Source organism: Mustelus asterias, chromosome 10, assembly GCF_964213995.1.
Source record: "Mustelus asterias chromosome 10, sMusAst1.hap1.1, whole genome shotgun sequence".
Taxonomy (NCBI): domain Eukaryota; kingdom Metazoa; phylum Chordata; class Chondrichthyes; order Carcharhiniformes; family Triakidae; genus Mustelus; species Mustelus asterias.
The window spans coordinates 96,762,382-96,786,389 of record NC_135810.1 but is presented as its reverse complement, the minus strand read 5'-3'; the positions used below and the strand labels follow the sequence as shown (position 1 = coordinate 96,786,389).

At 42.1% G+C, this 24,008-nt stretch overlaps 1 protein-coding gene across 14 annotated transcripts in view; it reads right to left on the bottom strand.

The window, feature by feature from the left end:
* nbeaa (neurobeachin a) overlaps positions 1–24,008 on the bottom strand; it is an 812,689-nt gene that overhangs the window by 340,233 nt on the left and 448,448 nt on the right. For all 14 annotated transcript variants that reach the window (XM_078222243.1, XM_078222244.1, XM_078222247.1 and 11 more), the window contains one exon: positions 17,126–17,292. In XM_078222243.1, the coding sequence (XP_078078369.1) occupies positions 17,126–17,292 (167 nt within the window). The remainder of the gene's footprint in view (positions 1–17,125; positions 17,293–24,008) is intronic.

The window sequence follows — 24,008 nt, the reverse complement described above, 5'->3', positions numbered from 1 at the left end:
CACACACACCTGTCTGCTCACCTAATTAATGCTCTCTGTAGTTTAAGGTCTCACGGCTGTTCAGAGATTATGTTTGAAAACAATTTACCATATACAAGGGTAGTGAAAACTGGGAACCTCCCCCCCGACAAAAACTGATGAGAATAGATCGATGGAAAATGTCAAAACTGAGATTGATAACATTTTTGTGGGTGACAGAACCAAGGCAGATGGAATTAAGACATGGAGCAGCTACTATTTAAATGAATAGTGGAATGTTCTCAAGGGGCTAAAGACTATTCTTGTCCTAAGTTCCATTGTAGCTTCAATAGCCCAAAGCACAATTTGAAGAGCAAACAATTCTTCCAACATCTTAGCCAACATTTCTTATTACCACCAAATAAAAAATATGAATTAGCTGATTGGCCATCTTATAAATCTGTAGGACATTGTTGATTGTAAATTAGTTGCTCTATTTATTTATGGGCACAGTAAGAAGTCTCACAACACCAGGTTAAAGTCCAACAGGTTTATTTGGAATCACGAGCTTTCGGAGTGCTGCTCCTTCATCAGGTGAGTGGCCAAATAAACCAAATAGATAAACCTGTTGGACTTTAACTTGGTGTTTTGAGACTTCTTACTGTGCCTACCCCAGTCCAACGCCGGCATCCCCACATCATGGCTACCACCTATTTATTTATGAAACAACTGTCACTGCATTTTTAAGTAGTTCATTGTAAATGAAGTGCTTTGGGATATTTCTGTGAGGTATCTAAAGTGTGAAACATATGCAAGTCCATTCTTATCTCTTTCTTTAACTTACAGCATTTCTCTGCACCAAAAACCTATTATATAATTGTTTATTTTATTTATTTAATCAATAACTACTGTGTTTCTTGTCTCTTTCAACTTTCCTCTTTAAGATCATCTCCAATCTATAAGCTTCTAATATCCAAGTTTGATGCAATCTAAACAGCACCTTTGAATTCACCTCTTGATCAGCTGGGCTGTTGGTCGTAATCTCACTGCAGGTTCAGAATTTTAAGAGATACAATTCCACACCAGAACTTGAGAACAGAAATTAGGACAATATTCCAGTCCAGCAAATTGTTGGCACTGCTACACAATGAAGGATCAATTGGCATCGGCTGTTTTTTACTCCACAGTTCTACTCAAAGAAGTATAAGGAAACCCTGGCTTCAAGTCCTGATATTTACATGGGAATGACAGCATGCAGGCATGCAGGCGGCCTTCGCGACACACGACAGCGCAGAGTCGCGGAGCAGAAACTGATAGCCAGGTTCCGCACACACAAGGACGGCCTCAACCGGGATATTGGGTTTATGTCACACTATTTCACATAAATATTTCTGCTTTTTTCCTCCTGAGTCTTTATCATGCGATCCTAGAATCAGAATTTATGTCACACTATTTGTAACTCCCACAGTTGCGTGGACCTGCAGAGTTTCACTGGCTGTCTTGTCTGGAGACAATACACATCTTTTTAGCCTGTCTTGATGCTCTCTCCACTCCCATTGTTTTGTTTCTTAAAGACTGGATTAGTTGTAAGTATTCGCATTCCAACCATTATTCATGTAAATTGAGTCTGTGTCTTATAAGTTCTGTTTGTGAACAGAATTCCCACTCACCTGAAGAAGGGGCTCAGAGCCTCGAAAGCTTGTGTGGCTTTTGCTACCAAATAAACCTGTTGGACTTTAACCTGGTGTTGTTAAACTTCTTACGGCATTGCTTAAAACAGCCGAAGAACCTGACAAGGCTGTGGATGAAGAGCTCAAGCCAGATTTAATGGCAGGACATCATTAACATTTTTTTTGCGCCATCTCCCACTAACAACTGGCCAAGTGGACAGCTGAGAGGACTGGTGGCTTCAACTAGGGACTCTTAAAAGCAATCACCGGCGATTGACAGGTCAGAGAGACCCAGCAATTGAAACGGGGTAAGGGGCCTGTGGTTAAGGTGGGGTGGGTGGTGCCGGTGGCAGGGCAGAGATATGGAATGAAGAAAATTGGTGTGAGGAAGAGGCCTACATTCGGGAGGGCTGGAGGAGATCGGCAAATGGGAGTGCCGATGATTGAGGCCGGAGGAGGCCAAAGGCCTCCTTGAGGAGCCAAGAAAAACAGTCATTTTTTTCCCAGTTCACAAAGAACTGTAAAACATTGTGCAGCCAGCAATTTTCACCTGCCTTTCATTGCTGGGCCTCCCATGAACCGGGAAAATCTTGCTACAATGATCAATTTTAAATTGAGTTCACAGTCGCAGTGTGGAAGTTTGATTTAATTATGGTAATTAAGTGATTTACTTCTCCACAGGGACACACTGGCTATGCCAATATCTACTATTGTAAAAAAAACAGCAGGCACAAGTGTATGTGTTTGGGGTCACACTGCTTCTATTTAACTCTTTAACCTCCCCATCCTACCCCATCCATTGTAGGGATGCATTAATATTGAGGCCACATTATTTCCATTACAGAAAATAAATTAACTGATTATTCATCTTACTGCTTAATCAATACCTTTTGTCCTCCAATCAAGTTGTATGCATAACCATTGTAAATTTACAAAATAAGAAATAAAATCAGGCAAGTTTAGCCTTATGATCATGAACATTTTGTACATACAACTCACATCTAGGAGGACAAACTTTTATATTATTAAGATCAAGCTGAATAGTTCAAACACCCATTGTCAAAAAAATTCAGGAACTGATCTATTTACTTTTTCTTTTGCACTGTGAAAATTGAAACCTTTTCCTTATTCTCTGAACATATCACCTCAGCTGTACATTGATCCTGCCAATGGATCAAACCATGGGAAAGTGTACACAAAGTAAATGAATGAGCTCCTTGTCAATATCTATTATATGAAAGCCCTAATCTACAATCATAAGCAATGGCTTCAAAGTATTCTATTCCCCTGTAACTGGAGTTAAAAACTAGCTGTCAGCTATACCTAATTTAATTGAACTGCGAGGCTTACATGGGATTACGTAGTGTATGCAGCATAGAAACAGGTCATTCAGGCCAACCACACTGTGCCAGTGTTCATGCAGGCGGTGATGGTGGTGTCGCGATAATATCATTGGACTAGTAATCCTGAGGCCCAGGCTAATGGTCTCGGGACATGGGTTCAAATTCTAACTCAACAGCTGGGGAACTTAAGTTCAATGAATAAATCTAGAAAATAAAGCTAATAATAGTGACCATGAAGCTATTATCATTTGTCATAAAAACCCATCTGGTTCACTACTGTCCTTCAGGGAAATAAACCTGCCATCTTTACCAGGGATGGAGAGTAGATGTGATTTATCCAGATTTTCAGAAGACCCTTGATGAAGTGCCCCATAACAGACTAATGAATAAGGTCAGAAAATGTGGAAATGGGGACAAGTGGCAGAAAGGACTGCTTTGCGACTTCAAAACAGGAAGCAGAGAGTGGGAATAAAAAAATATTATTCAGAGTGGTGGGGGTGGGAAGTGGTGTTCCACAAGGATCAGTGCAAGGATCACTACTGTTCCTGCAATCCCAGATGATGTTATTACTGGACAAGTCAGATCCCAGGGAGGGACCCAATGTGATAGATCCTAATTTTTATTTTTTGTTTAAAAATGTGGAGGATGTTACTAAGCAGAGCCAAGGAGTCAGATGAGGAATTTATAACAAAAGAATAAAAAAATTATTAAGCAAGGAAATAACTATATTACACTACGTCTTCACTCCAGCTATACCTCGACAGATATATACAGATTTGTAGGGATAACACAAGTTACAATCTTATAATTTAATATTCACATTAAGTGCATTGTACAGGTAAACCAATAGGCAAACTGTGGTCAAACATGCCACAATCTGAAACCAAGTGGCAGAGGCCATGCAACATAACTTCTACAGATTTTTATCAATACCCCGCAGACTGTGAGCCAACTAGAACTTTGTCCTTTGCAATGAGCGTGAGGAACACACCTTTGAATCTTCTCCCAAAGAACGCATTCGATCAGATGTCTTCACCAAGGATCCATCTCCAGGGTTTCAAATTCTCCTTGTAATATCCCACTTCCATGGATTGTCACATGCATTCAAGCTTTACCTTCCATGCACTCAGTCAGAAACTTAGCCATGCCAATAGAACACCAATATTTCAAATGCCCATAGGAAGCAGCCACCAGCCTTTGATGATCTCCTCAGATATTCTGGCTTTTCACATCTGCTTCGTGCAGCTGTGTCTCCTTAATATGGAGTCTTTTCCTCTGGTCTGCACTTTAACTTCTCTGAAAAGGATCTGTTTCCCGGATGCCTGTTCATCTTTCCTTGACTTTACTGTCTTCCAGGAACTTTCTTCTTCCCATTTTCTGGTTTTGGGACCTTTTTGTTCTTTAGCTTGAGACCTGTTCTCTGTCTTTCCCCTTATGCCTGTTCCAGCAGGTTCTGTAGTATGCTACTTAATTCTGAACTGAAACTGCATTTGCTGTCTCTATGGGACCTTGTTGCTAGGCAACCGTATAATATTCCTACTTTAAAATTCATAAAACTTCATTAAAATTCAGGCATCTTTTAAAGTGGAACTAAAACTTAATTTCTTTAACACACAGCTGTAGAAATATAAACTTAGATCATAATATCAAGGAGCAGAAGTAGGCCATTTGATCCATCAAGTCTCCTCCACCATTCAATGTGATCATGACTGATCTGATATGATGATCCTCAACTCCACTTTCCCTTTCCCATAACCCTTGATTCCCTTACTGATTAAAAATCTATCTATTTCAGCCTTGAACTTACTTAACCACCCAGCTTCTACAGCCCTCTGCGGCAAACAATTTCACAGATCCTCTACCCTCCTCATCTCTTGTCATAAATGGGTGACTCCTTGCTCTGAACATAAGAACATAAGAAATAGGAGCAGGAGTAGGCCATCTGGCCCTTCGAGCCTGCCCCGCCATTCAACAAGATCATGGCTGATCTGAAGCGAATCAGTTCCACTTACCCGCCTGCTCCCCATATCCCCTAATTCCCTTATCGATCAGAAAACTATCTACCCGTGATTTAAACATATTCAACGAGGAAGCCTCCACCACTTCAATGGACAGAGAATTCCAGAGATTCACTACCCTCTGAGAGAAGAAGTTCCCCCTCAACTCTGTTCTGAACCGCCCCCCCCTTATTTTGAGGCTGTGCCCTCTAGTTCTGGTTTCCCTTCTAAGTGGAAAGAATCTCTCCACCTCTACCCTATCCAGCCCCTTTATTATCTTATATGTCTCTATAAGATCACCCCTCATCCTTCTAAACTCCAATGAGTACAGACCCAATCTGTTTAATCTCTCCTCATAAGCTACACCCCTCATCTCCGGTATCAACCTGGTGAACCTTCTCTGCACTCCCTCCAAGGCCAATATATCCTTTCGCAAATAAGGGGACCAAAACTGCACACAGTACTCCAGTTGCGGCCTCACCAGTGCCTTGTACAGTTGCAGCAAGACCTCCCTGCTTTTATATTCTATCCCCCTCGCGATAAAGGCCAACATTCCATTCGCCTTCTTGATCACCTGCTGCACCTGCAGACTGAGTTTTTGCGATTCGTGCACAAGGACCCCCAGGTCCCTCTGCACAGTCGCACGATGTAATTTTTCTCCATTTAAATAATATTCCAATTTACTATTATTTCTTCCAAAGTGGATAACCTCACATTTGCTAACGTTATATTCCATCTGCCAGATCCTCGCCCACTCGCTCAGCCTATCCAAATCTCTCTGCAGACTTTCCGCGTCCTCCACGCAATTCGCTTTCCCACTCACCTTCGTGTCATCAGCAAACTTGAATACCCTAGATTCAGTCCCCTCCTCCAGATCATCTATGTAAATGGTAAACAATTGAGGCCCCAGCACCGATCCCTGCGGCACGCCACTGGTCACCAACTGCCAACCAGAAAAGCACCCATTTATCCCAACTCTCTGCTTCCTGTTAGATAGCCAATCCCCAATCCACGCCAACACCTTACCCCTAACTCCGTGTACCCCAATCTTCTGCAGCAACCTTTTGTGAGGCACCTTATCGAACGCCTTCTGGAAATCTAAAAACACCACATCCACCGGTTCCCCTCTGTCAACCGCACTAGTGACATCTTCATAAAAGTCCAGTAGATTCGTCAAACACGACTTTCCCTTCATGAATCCATGCTGCGTCTGCTTGATCGAACCATTCTTATTCAGGTGCTCTGTTATTTCCTCTTTAATAATGGACTCTAGCATCTTCCCAACTACGGACGTTAAGCTAACCGGCCTGTAGTTACCCGCCTTTTGTCTACTTCCTTTTTTAAACAGCGGCATAACAGTAGCTGTTTTCCAGTCAGCCGGCACTACCCCAGAGTCCAGCGAATTTTGATAAATTACTACTAACTCATCTGCTATTACCTCAGCCATTTCTTTCAGTACCCTGGGATGCATTCCATCCGGGCCCGGGGACTTGTCTACCTTCAGTCCTATTAGTCTACCAAGCACCACCTCCTTAGTAACAGTAATTGTATTAAGGACCTCCCCTCCCACCAACTCTCGATCTCTAATATTCGGCAAACTATTTGTGTCTTCCACCGTGAAGACCGACACAAAGAACTTATTTAAAGTCTCAGCCATTTCCTCGTTTTCCACTATTAAATCCCCCCTCTCATCTTCCAAGGGTCCAACATTCACTCTAGCCACTCTATTCCTTTTTATATACTTGTAAAAAGTTTTACTATCATTTTTTATATTTTGAGCTAGTTTAGTTTCATAATCTATCTTTCCTTTCTTAATCGCTTTCTTAGTCGTTCTTTGTTTTTCTTTAAAGCTTTCCCAATCCACTAATTCTCCACTATTTTTGGCCACTCTGTATGCATCTGATTTTATTTTAACACTCTCCTTTATTTCCTTCGTTATCCACGTCCGGTTATCCTTTTTCTTACAGTCCTTCTTTATCACCGGAATATATTTTTGCTGAGTACTTAAAAAAATCTCCTTAAAAATCCTCCACTGTTCCTCAGCTGTCCTACCTACCAGTCTGCTCGCCCAGTCTACATTAGCCAATTCCACCCTCATCCTATCGTACTCCCCTCTGTTCAAGCAGAGGACACTGGTTTGGGACCCTACTTTCTCACCCTCCATCTGTATCAGAAATTCCACCATATTATGATCACTCATCCCAAGAGGATCCTTCACAAGAAGATCCTTAATCCTACCTGTCTCATTGCACAGAACCAGATCCAAGATAGCTCGCTCTCTCGTAGGTTCTGTAACATACTGTTCAATGAAACAATCCCGACAGCATTCCAAGAACTCTTCCTCAAGCCCTCCACGTCCAATTTGAGTCGACCAATCAATATGTAGGTTAAAATCCCCCATGATTATTGCCGTTTCACTTTTGCACGCATCCATTATTTGCTTGTTTATAGCCCTCCCCACCTCTAAGTTATTATTTGGGGGCCTATAGACCACACCTACCAGTGTCTTTCTCCCCCTACTATTCCTTATCTCCACCCACAACGATTCCACGTTTTGCTCCTTAGAGCCTATGTCGTCTCTCACTACCGTCCTGATATTATCCTTTATTAACAAAGCTACCCCACCTCCTTTTTCTACCTGTCTATCCTTCCTAAATGCCTGATAACCCTGTATATTCAGTTTCCAGTCCCGGTCACCCTGCAACCACGTTTCTGTGATGGACACTAGATCATATTCATTTGTATGGATTTGTGCCATCAACTCATTTACTTTGTTTCGAATGCTTCGTGCATTCAGGCAAAGTGTCTTTATGCCAGCCTTTATCTGGACCCGGTTTGTTGAAGCGCTACTAACATCTCCCAAGCCCTCTCCTCCTTTAGCTAGTTGTTTATTCACTATACTCCTGGCATTAGAGTAGACACCTCTCAATCCTATGGTCTGACCTCTCCCCTTCTCTGTTCCCAGTCCACCTGCCCTCTTGCACTGCCTATAACCCTTCTCTGTTTGCGAGCTACCTTCCTCACTCTCAGTCACGTCGCTTTGATCCCCTCCCCCCAACCTATCTAGTTTAAACTCTCCCCAGTAGCCTTAGCCAACCTTCCTGCCAGGATACTGGTCCCCCTGGGATTCAAGTGCCACCCGTTTTTAGTATACAGGTCACACCTGCCCCTAAAGAGGTCCCAATGGTCCAGGAACCTGAATCCCTGCCCCCTGCACCATTCCCTCAGCCACACATTCATCCTCCACCTCACTCCATTCCTTTCCTCACCTTCCCGTGGCACAGGCAGCAATCCCGAGATTACTACCTTTGCTTTCCTCCTTCTCAGCTGTCTCCCTAATTCCCTATACTCTTTTTTCATGTTCCCTTCCCCCTTCTTACCCACAACAGCGGTACCAATATGTACCGCTACCTCCGGCTCCTCTCCCTCCCACCTCAGGATTTCTGGGACTCGCCCAGCGACATCCTGGATCCCGGCCCCAGGGAGGCAGACCACCATGCGAGACTCCCGCCTGCCTCCGCAAAATCGCCTGTCCGTCCCCCTGACTGTCGAGTCCCCGATTAATACCGCCTTCCTCCTCCTTTCCTTAGCCCTCTGAGTTACAGGGCCGGACTCCACCCCGGAGACACGGCCACTGCTGCTTCCCCCAGATGGGCTGTCCCCCCCAACAGTAGTCAGACAGGAGTACTTGTTATGTAGGGGCACTTCCACCGGGGTGCTCTCAATCACCCGTGTTTTACCCTTCCTGGCTGTCACCCACTTGGCCTCCTCCCGTGGCCCTGGTGTGACCACCTGATGATAGCTCTTGTCTATCACCTCCTCATTCTCCCTCACCTGCCTAAGATCGTCAAGCTGCAGTTCCAGCTCCCTAACACGGGCCCTCAGGAACCGCAGCTCGACACACCCCTCACAGATGTGGATGTCCGGGAGGCCAGGTGCCTCCAGGACCTCCCACATACTGCACTGCGAGCACCACACTGGCTTAACACTCATATTTTACCCTTTCTTCCAAGGTACACAGAGAAAAGTAAATTAGAAATAAATTAAAAAAATAAGAAACTCACCCCTGCTTGCCCTTTCTGCCTGAGCCCGATGAGCCAAAGCCCCTCAGTTCTCACTCAGCTCCCTCTCACTCCGCTGCCCGCTCCCAACGCTGCCTGAAATTATGCCCTCTAGTCCTAAGCCCTTCCAAAAGGGGAAACAACCGCTCAGTCTCTACCTTGTCATCCCCCTGAGAATCCTGTATGTCTCAATAAGGTCGCCTTTCATTTTTCTCAACTCCATTGACTACAGGCCCAACCTATTCAATCTCTCCTCATACAAAGATCACTCCATACCTGGGATCAATCCAGTGAACTTTCTCCGGACTGCCTCCAATGATTGTATATCTTTCCTTAGGTAAGGGGACCAGAACTGTTCAGTTTTCCAGATGTGGTCTAACTATTGCCTTCAATAGCTTCAGCAAAACTTCCCTATCTTTATACTCCATTCCCTTTGAAATAAAGGCCAACATTCCATTTCCTTCCCTATTACATGCTGAACTTGTATGCTAGCTTTTTTTGATTTACATGAGGATACCCAACTCCCTCCGTGCTGCATTTCCTACATTATATTCCATTTGATAAATTTTTGCTGACTCAATTAACCTGTCTACATGCCCCGTAGATTCTTTGGGCGGGATTTTATGGCCTTGCTTGAGTGAGACCGGAAATTCCCACACGAGGTCAACGGACGTTTCTGTTGTCTGCCCGCTCTGATTCAGTGGCAGGCGAGGAGGTAGAATTCTGGTCTTTGTGCCATCCTCACCTGTTGCCTTCTTGCCTCATTTTTGTGTTATCTGCAAACTTAGCAATAGTGCATTCACCTTTCTTGTCCAAATAATTTATATTGTAAATAATTGTGGCCCCAGCACTGATCTCTGTGGCACTCCACTAGTTACAGTTTACCATCCTGAAAATGCTCCTCTTATCCCAACTCTTTGGCTTCTATAAGTTAACCAATCCTTTATCCATGCTAATATACAACCCCATATCATGGACTCTTATCTTATTAAGTACTCTTTTGTGTGGTACCTTACTGAATGCTTTTTGGAAGTCCAAGCATATTACATCTAGTGGTTCAATGGAGGCTATTTACTGGTTCCTGCTCATTATCACCTCAAAGAATTCTATTAAATTCGTCAGGCATGAATTTCCCTTCATGAAGCCATGCTGACTCTGCTTGACTGCATTATGTACCGTATATAAGGAAAATTGGGCAGCATTTACGACATAATCCACTAATCTACTGATCAGCTGCACCAATGACCAATTTAGCACAATCAGCTGAGTTCATAAAATGGTTCATTTACACTTGCTAAAAGTGACACAAATTGATACACAGGAGCCTGTTCTCTTCAAACAAAGGCCCTGTACTTTTTTTGAATTACTAGGGTGTTTGAGTAGCCTATAGTTTGCCTTTGGTTTCTCCATGGCAATGCCTTGGCCCATCAGAGTTGACTTGCCAACCTTTTCTACGGGTATTCTTATGTTAATCCTGATGAGGGCAAGATGAAAAGCTTCAGCAACATGTCTCTCTTTTCAGAAATATTCAAATTCTGTAGAACTAAACCATTGTTGTCATGAAAACAAAAGAATTGTAATATTTTTCTGTTGGCAATATAATTGTCCTATTTCTTAAGTTGTTTCTTAAGACAGGGTGACTGTTAGAATCTAAATGAACAATAAGAACTGGTTGATTTAATAATGAACCTAGAGAGGCATGAAACAGATATCGGGCAGTAGGGGGAGTGGATTTGAATGGACGGTTTTGGTTCAAAGAAGAATATATACAGATTGCAACAAAGGTGCAAGGAAGTAAAGGTCGGATGAGTTTACTTTTTTTTTAATCCTAAGAGCTAAATTAAAGAAATGAATTTAATCAGTTCTGGGAGAGAGAATTTTTAAAGAGACTGGGTGATACAATGGAGAAATCAACAGGAAAGAACATATTTAAGAAAATATTAAAACCTATGTGAGGGCATAGCTGTTTAGATCTTCCAGCAGACAGCAGGTATACCTGGTTGGAATTCATAGAAAGCAGTGTGAACAAAGCCAAACCGGTCGAACCAGGAGTTTTTAATCTCAGAGGACCCCGCAAGAGAAAGCAAAAGCATTGTATGAACAAAAAACAAAGAAAATTACAGCACAGGAACAGGCCTTTCGGCCCTCCAAGCCTGCACCAACCATGCTGCCCGACCGAACTAAAACCCCCTACCCTCCCCAGGGCCATATCCCATCTACTCCCATCCTATTCATGTACTTTTCAAGACGCCCCTTAAAAGTCACCGTATCCGCTTCCACTACCTCCCCTGGCAACGAGTTCCAGGCACCCACTACTCTCTGTGTAAAAAATCTGCCTCGTACATCTCAAAGAACAATACAGCACAGGAACAGGCCCTTCGGCCCTCCAGGCCTGCGCCGCTCATGTGCCCAACTAGACCATTTGTTTGTATCCTTCTATTCCCAGTCTGTTCATGTGGCTATCTAGATAAGTCTTAAACGATCCCAGCGTGTCCGCCTCAATCACCTTGCTTGGCAGTGCATTCCAGGCCTCCACCACCCTCTGTGTAAAATACGTCCCCCTGACATCTGTGTTGAACCTTGCCCCCCCTCACCTTGAACCCATGACCCCTTGTGTTCGTCACCTCCGACCTGGGAAAAAGCTTCCCACTGTTCATCCTATCTATGCCCTTCATAATTTTATACACCTCTATTAGGTTGCCCCTCATTCTCCGTCTTTCCAGGAAGAACAACCCCAGTTTACCCAATCTCTCCTCATAGCTAAGACCCTCCATACCAGGTAACATCCTGGTAAACCTTTTCTGTACTCTCTCCAAAGCCTCCACGTCCTTCTGGTAGTGTGGCGACCAGAACTGGACGCAGTACTCCAAATGTGGCCTAACCAACATTCTACACAGCTGCAACATCATATGCCAACTTTTATATTCTATGCCCCTTCCAATAAAGGCAAGCATGCCATATGCCTTCTTGACCACCCTCTCCACCTGTGCTGGCACCTTTAAGGATCTGTGGACTTGTACACCCAGGTCCCTCTGTGTGTCTATACTCCTGATGGTTCTGCCATTTATTGTATAGCTCCCCCTTACATTAGATCTACCGAAATGCATCACTTCGCATTTATCTGGATTAAATTCCATCTGCCATTTCTCCGCCCAATGTTCCAGCCTATCTATATCCTGCTGTATTCTCTGACAATGTTCATCACTATCCGCCACTCCAGCAATCTTTGTGTCATCTGCAAACTTACTGATCACACCAGCTACATCTTCCTCCAAATCATTTATATATATCACAAACAGCAGAGGTCCCAGTACAGAGCCCTGCGGAACACCACTAGTCACAGACCTCCAACCGGAAAAAGACCCCTCCACTGTTACCCTCTGTCTTCTATGGCTAAGCCAGTTCTCCACCCATCTTTTATCCCGTGAGATTTAACCTTTTGCACCAGCCTGCCATGAGGGACCTTGTCAAACGCTTTACTAAAATCCATATAGACGACATCCATGGCCCTTCCCTCGTCAATCGTTTTTGTCACCTCCTCAAAAAACTCAACCAAATTTGTGAGGCATAACCTCCCTCGTACAAAACCATGCTGTCTATCGCGAATGAGATTATTCAGTTCTAAATGCGCATATATCCTATCTCTAAGAATCTTCTCCAACAATTTCCCTACCACGGACGCCAAGCTCACCAGCCTATAATTACCCGGGTTATCCTTGCTACCCTTCTTAAATAACGGGACCACATTTGCTATCCTCCAATCCTCTGGGACCTCACCTGTGTCCAGTGAAAAGACAAAGATTTCTGTTGGAGGCCCAGCAATTTCATCTCTTGCCTCCCTGAGGAGTCTAGGAAAGATGCCATCTGGCCCTGGGGATTTGTCTGTCTTAATGTTTCCTTAAAAACCTAACACTTCCTCCTTTGTAATTGAGATTTTTTCTAACGGGTCAACACATCTCTCTGAGACACTACCAGTCAACATGTCTCTCTCCTTTGTGAATACTGATGCAAAATACTCGTTTAGGATCTCTCCTACTTCCTTTGGTTCTAAGCATAATTCCCCTCCTTTGTCCCCGAGAGGTCCGATTCTTTCCCTAACAACCCTCTTGTTCCTAACGTATATATAATCCTGTCTGCCAAGGACATTTCGTGACCCCTTTTTGCCCTTCTAACTCCCTGTTTGAGTTCTTTTCTACTTTCTCTGTATTCCTCCAGTGCTCCATCTGTTTTTAGCTGTCTGGACCTCATGTATGCCTCTTTTTTCTTTTTGATTAGACCCACAATTTCACTGGTTATCCACGGCTCCCGAATCCTACCTTTCCTATCCTTCCTTTTTACAGGCACATGTCTGTCCTGCAGTCCTATCAACTGCTCCTTAAAAGACTCCCACTTGCCAGATGTGAATTTACCCTCGAACAGCCTCTCCCAATCAACAGCCACCAAATCCTGCCTAATCCGGCTGTAGTTAGCCTTCCCCCAATTCAGCACCTTACCCATAGGACAACACTCATCTTGTTCCATTACTATCCTAATGTTGACATAAATCTCCTTTAAATCTTGCCCCTCGCACCTTAAACCTATGCCCCCTAGTAATTGACTTTTCCACCCTGGGAAAAAGCTTCTGACTATCCACTCTGTCCATGCCTCTCATAATCTTGTAGACTTCTATCAGGTCTCCCCTCAACCTCCGTCCCTCCAGTGAGAACAAACCAAGTTTCTCCAACCTCTCCTCATAGCTGTGGAAATAGATTACTGGGATTCTATAAATTTTAAAGTTTATAAAAAATTGTTGAACAGGAAAAGGGAAGGTTAGCTCTAAGGAGATTTCGGTCAATATCTTTTGGAACTATTTTAAAACACTTTGAATGGTGTGAAGCCTTTTCTATGCTTAATTGTAATTCTTTTAATTCTAAATAAACATTTACTTTGCCATAAAATCATGATAAATAGTTAGGGACATCATTTCTGGATTTCAGAAACTCGCCTCATACTATACAAATTGCAAAAAAAAATATAGTTTTGGCAGCTGTTTCAATTTTTACTTCTGGGATTTGGGGCAGCTCAACAGTACCCATCAGCCGTGCCATAACACTGTTTATTCATAATTTATATAATTCTAAAATACGTTACCCATTGCACTACCTATGTGCATAGTTTACGATTCAACATTAAGTTCGGATTGGTCAGTTCTATACAAGTAGACATCTGTCAATTTTTAAACTAAAATAATTTGATTTTGCTGATATTTGTATGAAATTGTGCTGATATCATAAATAAATGCAGTGGTGAAAATGGATTTGGAAGTTTTCTGTGTATAAATGAATTTTGTTTAAATCTACATAAAGTTTTATGTAATTACAGGAAAATAACAAGCAATGTCTTATACTCAATACCTTAACTATTTCACTTTTTAGAGAATTGAAAAATTTACTTGCATGAAAACCAAACTAAACAAGCTGGCATTTAAAATTATGCACAATTCATTACTGCTCTCTCAAAATAAATAAAATTCTAAATTGTAATTATTGGATAGAAACTCAAAACACAAGCAAGCAATCGTGCATTTATCTCTGTCACAGTTGAACAAGAGTGGTTTACAAGGTTCAAAGGTTATCACAAGTGTGGAATAACAGACTGCCGAGAATAGCAAGCCTAGCTGTTTTATGATTTTTTGGGAGAGCCTATACATAAATTAATTCAATGCTTGCTCCCTGGTAGGGTTAGAAGCTTTAATCATTTCTGACATAAACCTTAAATATTTATACACTTGAAGTCTCCCCCTTCCCTAGCAACAACTATCCATTGCTCAGCACTTTTCCCAATATTAAAACTAAAATATGAATACGATTTGAGAAGAAAATACAATTAAATTAAACCTAAATTTCTTCTGAAACTTAAACATAAAACAAGAGAAAGACTCATATTCCATATATTTAATATTAGGACTAAAAGTAACATTATTGGTATATTTAAAACAAAAATGGTTATAATATATTTTCAACAGACTTAAAAGTCAAAGAACAATTTGAACTTCACAATTCAAACAGGGTTGGTGGGTGTAGGTATTCAAACAAAAATATGGCATGGGGAAAGCGGAGAAAGAAAATAAGAGGTAGAGGGATCTCTAAGGGGGAGCTGAGAAAAGGGACTAGGATTGAGAGGGCGGTGGGAAGCTTCCGCAAAGGTGTGTGTAAACCAGGTGAGGAAGCGAATAGTGAGAGGAAGACAGAGGGGAGGAGGAAGGGTTTGCAAGGTTAGAAAATCATCTTAGGGTTGGCGGATTTGCTACAGGAGAATTACCTCAGCCGTTGGAGTAAGGTTTCTCCAGAACAGCTAAATTTGCCAGGGAAGTAGAAGGTCAATGACAACAGAAGCAGATTTTGTTCTGATTGCACGGATTCCAGGGGGAACTCCATATTGAACAGTGCGTTTTTGTGTGTGAAAGACTAAAGGTGCTTATGAAAAACACTTAAAAAAACAACTTGAGGGGGTGCAGGGGTTCCAGCAACTGGAAGATTTATGTAGCTCGGACGGAGAATTTAGGTCAGCTGTGGCATTCAGCGGAGAAAAGGGACAGACAGCCAATGGAGAAGAACAAATGGCCAGAGGGGAAGAGGATAGGGGGGAGTGAGCTTCAAAATTGGAAATTAATCAGAATAGGGAAGCCAGTGAGACGGAATTACAGTTGGTGAGAACTTTTCTCAACCGGAGGACATGGAGGAGGTCAGAAACTCCAGAAACCTGTTCAATATGGAGGGGGAACATGCAATGCGGAGAGCTCATGCTTTACTTCTCATTTTCTGCTGTGGTTCTTTCGCAAAAGTCTTAGTTTATCAAGTTATCAGCCTTTCCTGGCATTTTGCCTTCCAATTCCAACCCATCATGATTTACTGAGGGTATTTTTTCTTCAGTTCATTGGTAAACAAAGAGATGAGGATAGGGGTGAATAAAGCATAGAAGGGGAAGTAGTGAAAAGATTTGAAACTTTCTCTCCAAGGACTTATGAGTAGCTGCATACTGGCTAAATTGAGCAACAACTTGTATTTATTCATGTATTTTAATGTAATAAGAAGGTCTAATGCACTTCACGACAATATATTTCCAAATCAGGATGGTGAGTGGCCTGGAGGGGGTCTTCCAGGTGGTGGCCCCTATTGCAAGCTGGATTGCTCTTGCAAAGAGGTGGCATGGACACAATGGCTGAATGGCTTTCTTCTGTGCCTGAATCATTCAATGATTCAACTCTAACTCATGTGATACTGCATGTTCGACATCCAGTATTGGATCAGCAGAAACTTCCTCGAAGTAATAAAGTGACCAAAGCTATGGTCATCAATCCCTGCAGCAAACTTTGTTCCCTAGCCACTGATTTCATTCCTTTCCCTGACAACCTTCTGAGGCTGAACCACACCATTCGCAACCTTGAATTCTTGGTTATTCCCAAAATGATAAGCATCCTAAAATAGTCTCCCCCCCTCCTTTCACAGAAATATTTTGACATCTATTATTTATAATCTCTAATTCCTTCCACTGTATTTCAAGAGGGGCACGTATGTACATTGCTTCAAGCCATCTCATAATGTAATGCTGCAACCAGCCACTAGAAACTTCCCAAACAGGGAAAAAAATAATTATTTTTAAATTGCCTCATGTGGAGAAGTGATTTGCCTCCATTTGACATCATGCACAGCCTGGTAAAGATTAGATGTACAACAGGTCAGGAAATCACAAGTATTAATTCACATTCTAGTATACTGTATCAATGTGGTGCATCACCAAATAGCCCTAAAGTTAAAGGAATTCATGTGCTCTTTACAACTTGGAAACATCGGTAATCTAAGAATGAACTGAACAGTAAACAGTTACATGAACAAATTTGCCATGTGGTAAATTGGCTAATAAAAGGTTGCAAAAGAATCTGAAAGATCACTTGATTTTCGTGATTTGGCCACTAACCAAAGGAATGTGCTTACTCTAATGCTCAATAAAAGAGGCAAATACCAAAATGACCCCTAAGCACATGGAAACCAACTTCTATGGAATCATGTCATCAGACACTCTCATAACACTTGACTTTTGCAATAATGAAGACCTACCTCTGAGATATGGTACCCCACGCACCATGCTTGTTTGTAAGGATGTTGAGAATCTTCTGCTTTAACTGATTCGCCGTAACATGATCTCGATGTTTTGCAGCACTAATGAGATGGTCACACATCTTCTCTTCTTCTCTTCTATCTGCCGTGTATTGAGCACACTGGGACTGTTGATGAAAATTAATAAAGTGAACTCATTAGAAGCAAAACATATTATTGATCTGTCAGATGGTAACTCATTAAAATTCACCGACAAAATAAGTAATGTCACACAACAAATAACTGTGAAACCATTGAGCATGCAACCCAAATTATACATGAACAGAATTAGATCAATATACTAAAATAAAGATTTAAAGCATATGGTTCAAATTGCTAAACCAACGTAATTGTTTTTAAGGAATATGTTGCTTTTTGAAATAAGAAATGAGAAACTCTAAGAGCAAATACCAAAAGGATAAAATGCATATACAATGGAATTTCTCTTTGTAGAGAAATTGAGTATTAAGGCAAAAATGCATTAATAAAAAGCTCAGTATTTTTAAAATTATCCAAGATTGACAGATAAAGGAAGTTTCTTTAAGCTTTCAAACTGTAAAATAACAATTATGGCTAGAAAGATTAATATTAAAACCCACTCTGATATAGTAACAGAATGAGTGTCTGAATAGGTTCCAATGCCCATACTGCTTGTTCAGACCAATTCATTTTTTTTTCTAGGAAGCATAGGGATTTGTGTTCATCAAATTGAAGTAATCCTCTCCTGAAGTAGGAAATCTTTTTCAATCTTTCATCTTATGTCAATGCATGTCAGTGTAAGCTTTTTCTCAAGCGAAGTTTTCTACAGGTTAGATTCATGAGAAAGCTCATACGTCCGTGTTAACAATACATCATAATGCTCAACCTTAGTAGAACTCTCCCAAATGCACCAAGGAATACTTTTCTACTTCTAATATATTCCACTGATCTTGCAGACTAAGACAGACTTAGTGCCAAACAATACAGAAAAATGTAATTTTTTGCTGTGGATTCATGTTCACTCACATTCAGCTTGAAGTTGTACAAAGTTGCTCCATTTGGTAGCATGACAACAATTAGTCTACATTACATTTAGAGCTATATCAGGGCAGCACCACACGGTTTCATTAGACTCATATTTCAAATAAAACAGGATGACTACACTGTCTACAAATATTTTTATACTTTCCTTTTCGACCTTTCCTCAGAAAGAAGAGCAGGACCTGGTTCATGAAGGGAAGGTCATGTTTGACTAATTTGGTGGAGTTTTTTGAGAACATTACATGTACAGTGGACAATGGGGAACTTGTGGATGTGGTGTATCTGGATTTCCAGAAGGTATTTGACAAGGTGCCGCACCAAAGACTGTTACATAACATAAAGGTGCACGGTGTTATGGGTAATGTATTAACATGGATAGAGGATTGGTTAACTAACAGAAAGCAAAGAGTGGGGGTAAATGGGTGTTCTTCTGGTTGGCGATCAGTGACTAGTGGTGTGCCTCAGGGATCAGTGTTGGGACCGCAATTGTTTACGATTTACATCGATGATTTGGAGTTGGGGACCTAGTGTAGTGTGTCAAAATTTGCAGATAACACTAAGATGAATGGCAGAGCAAAGTATGCAGAGGATGCTGAAAGTCTGCAAAGGGATATAGATAATCTAAGTGAGTGGGCAAGGGTCTGGCAGATGGCGTACAATGTTGGTAAATGTGAGGTCATCCATTTTGGTAGGAATAACAGCAAAATGGACTATTATTTAAATGGTAAGAAATTGCAGCATGCTGCTGTGCAGAGGGACCTGGGTGTCCTTGTGCAAGAATCACAAGGAGTTGGTTTGCAGGTGCAGCAGGTAATTAAGAAGGCAAATGGAATTTTGTCCTTCATTGCTAGAGGGATGGAGTTTAAAAACAGCGAGATTATGTTGCAGCTGTATAAGGTGCTGGTGAGGCCGCACCTGGAGTACTGTGTTCAGTTTTGGTCTCCTTACTTGAGAAAGAATATACTGGCACTGGAGAGGGTGCAGAGGAGATTCACTAGGTTGATTCCAGAGTTGAGAGGGTTGGCTTATGAGGAGAGACTGAGTAGACTGGGGCTGTACTCACTGGAATTCAGAAGAATGAAGGGAGATCTTATAGAAACATATAAAATTATGAAAGAAATAGATAAGATAGAAGCAGGGAAGTTGTTTCCACTGGCAGGTGAGAACTAGGGGGCATGGCCTCAAAATAAGGGGAAGCAGATTTAGGACTGAGTTGAGGAGGAACTTCTTCACACAAAGGGCTGTGTATCTGTGGAATTCTCTGCCCAGTGAAGCAGTTGAGGCTACCTCATTGAATATTTTTAAGGCAAGGATAGATACATTTTTGAACAGTAAAGGAATTAAGGGTTATGGTGAGCGGGCGGGTAAGTGGAGCTGAGTCCATGAAAAGATCAGCCATGACCCTATTGAGTGACAGAGCAGGCTCAAGGGGCCAGATGGCCTATTCCTGCTCCTAGTTCTTATGTTCTTATGTGAGCATTTCTACTGTCCTTGATGTGCCCTAAACTAGAGGATGTAAAAGTAAAGGGAGTAATTTAAGGGTAGTTCATGGTAGAGCAGCTCGGCCATATGGAATATTTCTCTTCTGAGGTGTGGGAAGTCGGGGACACTTCCAGTGTCCAGAGTTACCATGCTTGCAGGAAATGTCTCCAGCTGAAGCTACTCGAAATCCACGTTTCGGAGCTGAAGTTGAGACTAGAGTCACTGGGGGGCATCTGCAAGGATGAGATCTTCATGGACAGCATGTAGAGTGAAGTGGTCACACCACAGGTACGTGTATAGGCAGAAAGGGAATGAGTGACCTCCATACAGAGCAAAAGCACTACACAGGTAGTGCAGGAGTTCCCTTGGCCCATCTCCCTTTGTAGCAGGTTTTCTGTTTTGGATACTGTTGGGGACGTGGTTTCTCAGGGGAATGCAACAAGAACCAGGTCCGTGGCACCCCGAATGGTTCGGCCTCACAGGGAGAGAGGAAAAGGAGTGGGAGAATGTAATGACTCAGGAAGCCCGACTGGAAAGGATCGTTGTATATTCCAGAATGTAAAATAAAACCAAGTAAAGTGAACCGGGCGGCACGGTAGCACAGTGGTTAGCACTGCTGTCTCACAGCTCCAGGGACCCGGGTTCAATTCCTGGACAGACTGGGGGTTCTAGAACAAGGGATCAACATCTCAGGATACTGGGTAGGCCATTTAGGACTGAGGTGATCAGAAACTTCTTCACTCAGAGGTGGTAAACCTGTGGAATTCTTTATCACGGAAGGCTGTGGAGGCTAAATCACTGAATATATTTTAAACAGAAATAGACAGATTTCTAGACTCTAAAGGTGCCCAGGATTATGGTGTTGAGATAGAGGATCAGCCATGATCATACCGAATGGTGGAGCTTGCTTGAAGAATTGAATGACCTACTCCTGCTCCCATTCTTTATGTTTCTATGTTACTCATTTTCTAAAGATTAGGTAGCCAATTAAGATGCAGGATTTTCATAAGTTTATTAAACTTCTATCAATTAACATTCAATTTCCACTGAATGTTTTTGCCAAAATATTAGCATGCCTACTTTTACACTGAAGATATATAGCTTAAATATAATAAACTATTATAGATCTGTGGCTTGGTTGGCCATAATTATGATGATGAATTATGAAGGAAACAATATTAAAAAAATATAACCATTTGCACAAAGATTATTTAATTAGATAAGCTTTTCCTCAAAAGGACTGCAGTGAAAGCAGTCTTTGAATATTTTTCAGACAGAGCTGGATAGGTTCTTGATTAATAAGGGGGTGAAAGGTTATATGTAGGCAGGAATATGGGGTTGAAGTTACAAGCAGATCAGCCATGATCGTATTAAATGTCGGAGCAGGCTTGAGGGACAAAGAGGCCTACTCCTGTTCCTAATTCATATGTTTGTATGTAGTGCAACAGGTCCTTTGATTACCTCCCAAAACTACATCTTGGCTGATTATATTTTAACAAATCCTCTAAATCAGTGTTTACAATAAGTTAATTCATAGAATCATAGAATCATAGAAACCCTACAGTGCAGAAGGAGGCCATTCGGCCCATCGAGTCTGCACCGACCACAATCCCACCCAGGCCCTACCCCCACATATTTACCCACTGATCCCTCTAACCTACGCATCCCAGGACTCTCAGGGGTAATTTCTTTTTTTTTTAACCTGGCCAATCAACCTAACCCGCACATCTTTGGACTGTGGGAGGAAACCGGAGCACCCGGAGGAAACCCACGCAGACACGAGGAGAATGTGCAAACTCCACACAGGAGACAGTGACCCGAGCCGGGAATCGAACCCGGGACCCTGGAGCTGTGAAGCAGCAGTGCTAACCACTGTGCTACCGTGCCGCCCACGGTACTTTTTAAAAAATATTCTTGTTCAACTTAATGTGGAGTAGTCTCAAATGAAAAGAATGGGACTACATGGGTGGATGCAGAAAACATCCTTACTCTGAGGCAAAAGGATTTTATTGACCCTCCTATACTTCCAAGGTTAATCAGTGGAAGTAGGTGCATGTTGCAATGTGTTTCAGACTACCTAATCCCTCCGTAAATATTATATAGAAACATAAAAATATAGAAAATAGGTGCAGGAGTAGACCTTTCAACACTTCGAGCCTGCACCACCATTCAATATTATCGTGGCTGATCATGCACTTCCAATATTCCACTCCTGCTTTCTCTAGATACCGCTTGACCCCTTTAGCCACTAGGGACACGCTAGCTCTCTCTTGAAAATACCTAACGAAGTGGCCCCAACATGGTTTCTGTGGTAGAGAATTCCACAGGTTCGCAACTCTCTGTGTGAAGAAGTTCTTCCTCATCTCAGTCGTGAATGGCTTACCCCTTATTCTTAGACTGTGACCCCTAGTTCTGCATTTCCCCAATATCGGGAACATTCTTCCCGCATTTAGCCTGCCTATTCCCATCAGGATTTTATATGTTTCTATGAGATTCCCTCTCATTCTTCTAAATTCCAGTGAGTACAAGCCCAGTCGATCCAGTCTCTCCTCATGTGTCAGTCCTGCCATTTCAGGCATCAGTCTGGTGAACCTTCGCTGGACCCCCTCAATAGCAAGAACATCCTTCCTCAGACTAGGAGACCAAAACTGCACACAATACTCAAGGCATGGCCTCACCAAGGCCCTGTATAATTGCAGCAAGGCATCCTTACTCCTATACTCAAATCCTCTTGCTATGGAGGCCAGCATGCCATTAGCTTTCCTCACCACCTGCTGAACCTGCATGTCAACCTTCAGTAAATGATCCACCATGATACCCAGTCACGTTGCACTTCCCTTTTTCCTAAACTGCCACAATTCAGATAATAATCTTCCTTTCTGTTTTTGCCACCAAAGTGGATAACCTCACATTTATCCACATCATATTGCATTTGCCAAGTATTTGCCCACTCAGCCAGCCTGTCCAAGTCACCCTGCAGCCTCTTAGCATCCTCCTCACAGCACACACTGCCACCCAGCTTAGGGTCCTCTGCAAATTTCGAGATATTGCATTCAATTCCTTCATCCAAATCATTAATGTATATTGTGAATAGCTGGGGTCCCAGCACTGAACACTGCAGTGCCCAACTAGTCACTGACTGCCACTCTGAAAAGGACCCGTTTATTTCCACTCTCTGCTTCCTGTCTGCCAACTAGTTCTCTATCCATGTCAATACAATACCCCCAATACCATGAGCTTTAATTTTGCTCACTAATCTCTTGTGTGGGACCTTGTCAAAATCCTTTTGAAAGTCCAGATACACAACATCCACTGGTTCACTCTTGTCCACTCGACTGGTCACATCCTCAAAAAATTCCAGAAGATTTGTCAAGCACGATTTCCCTTTAGTGAATCCATGCTGACTTGGACCGATCTTGTCACTGCTTTCCAAATGCTTAATTATTACATCCTTAAGATAATAATATTAATAATACACCAAACCTTCCTAAAAATAACAAGGGCAGAATTATTTACCACAAATATAGTTCTCTTATATGCACTGGATTAACTGCATGAGATTTGACACATTCATGCAGTACATTAATAAAGGCGTGGTTCAAGTAAATCAGAGGTCATGAGTTCAAATCACATCATGGCAAGTAGTGAGGTTGTATTTACTTAGTTATGTTAATTTGTGGGCTGGCACAAGAGAAAAAGAAAGATAACCATTAAAGTTACCAAGTGTTATTAAACCCACTGCTAACTAATGTTCTTCATGGATGGGAACCGTCTACTTATCCTTGGTCTGGCCGAAAATTACTTCAGCTGCACAGTGTTTGCAACTCTCTGTTTGAAGAAGTTCTTCCTCATCTCAGTCCTGAATGGCTTACCCCTTATTCTTCAGCTGCACAGTGTTTATTTGACTTTTGACAGGACTTGCGTCCATTGTTTTGGTAATAAATGCTGCCTTTGTTCCCAAATTCCATATCCTAAGCACAGAAGTAAAAATAGATTGCGCATTTGGAAATTACTTCTGAGTTTCTGAAGTCTATGAAACAATTGGACTAATGACATTTTATCTCGCATGCTATTTCTAATTTCTAAGATGCCTCTAAATTGTTACATAGATCAGTCTACTCGTACTACAGTTCACAACTGCAGTTATGAAAAATTAAAGATTAAGATGCAAAAGGGAAATTACAGATATGGTACAAGATTGCACAACAGATATAACTGTTGCAATAAAAAACAGTGGTAAGCACTTAGTAGAATGATGTGATAGCTGGATTTTCTGCTACTGCACACAATTTTCGCCCAATTAAAGCACATAAGTGCAAAATCATTCAAGCCAGAATGGAAG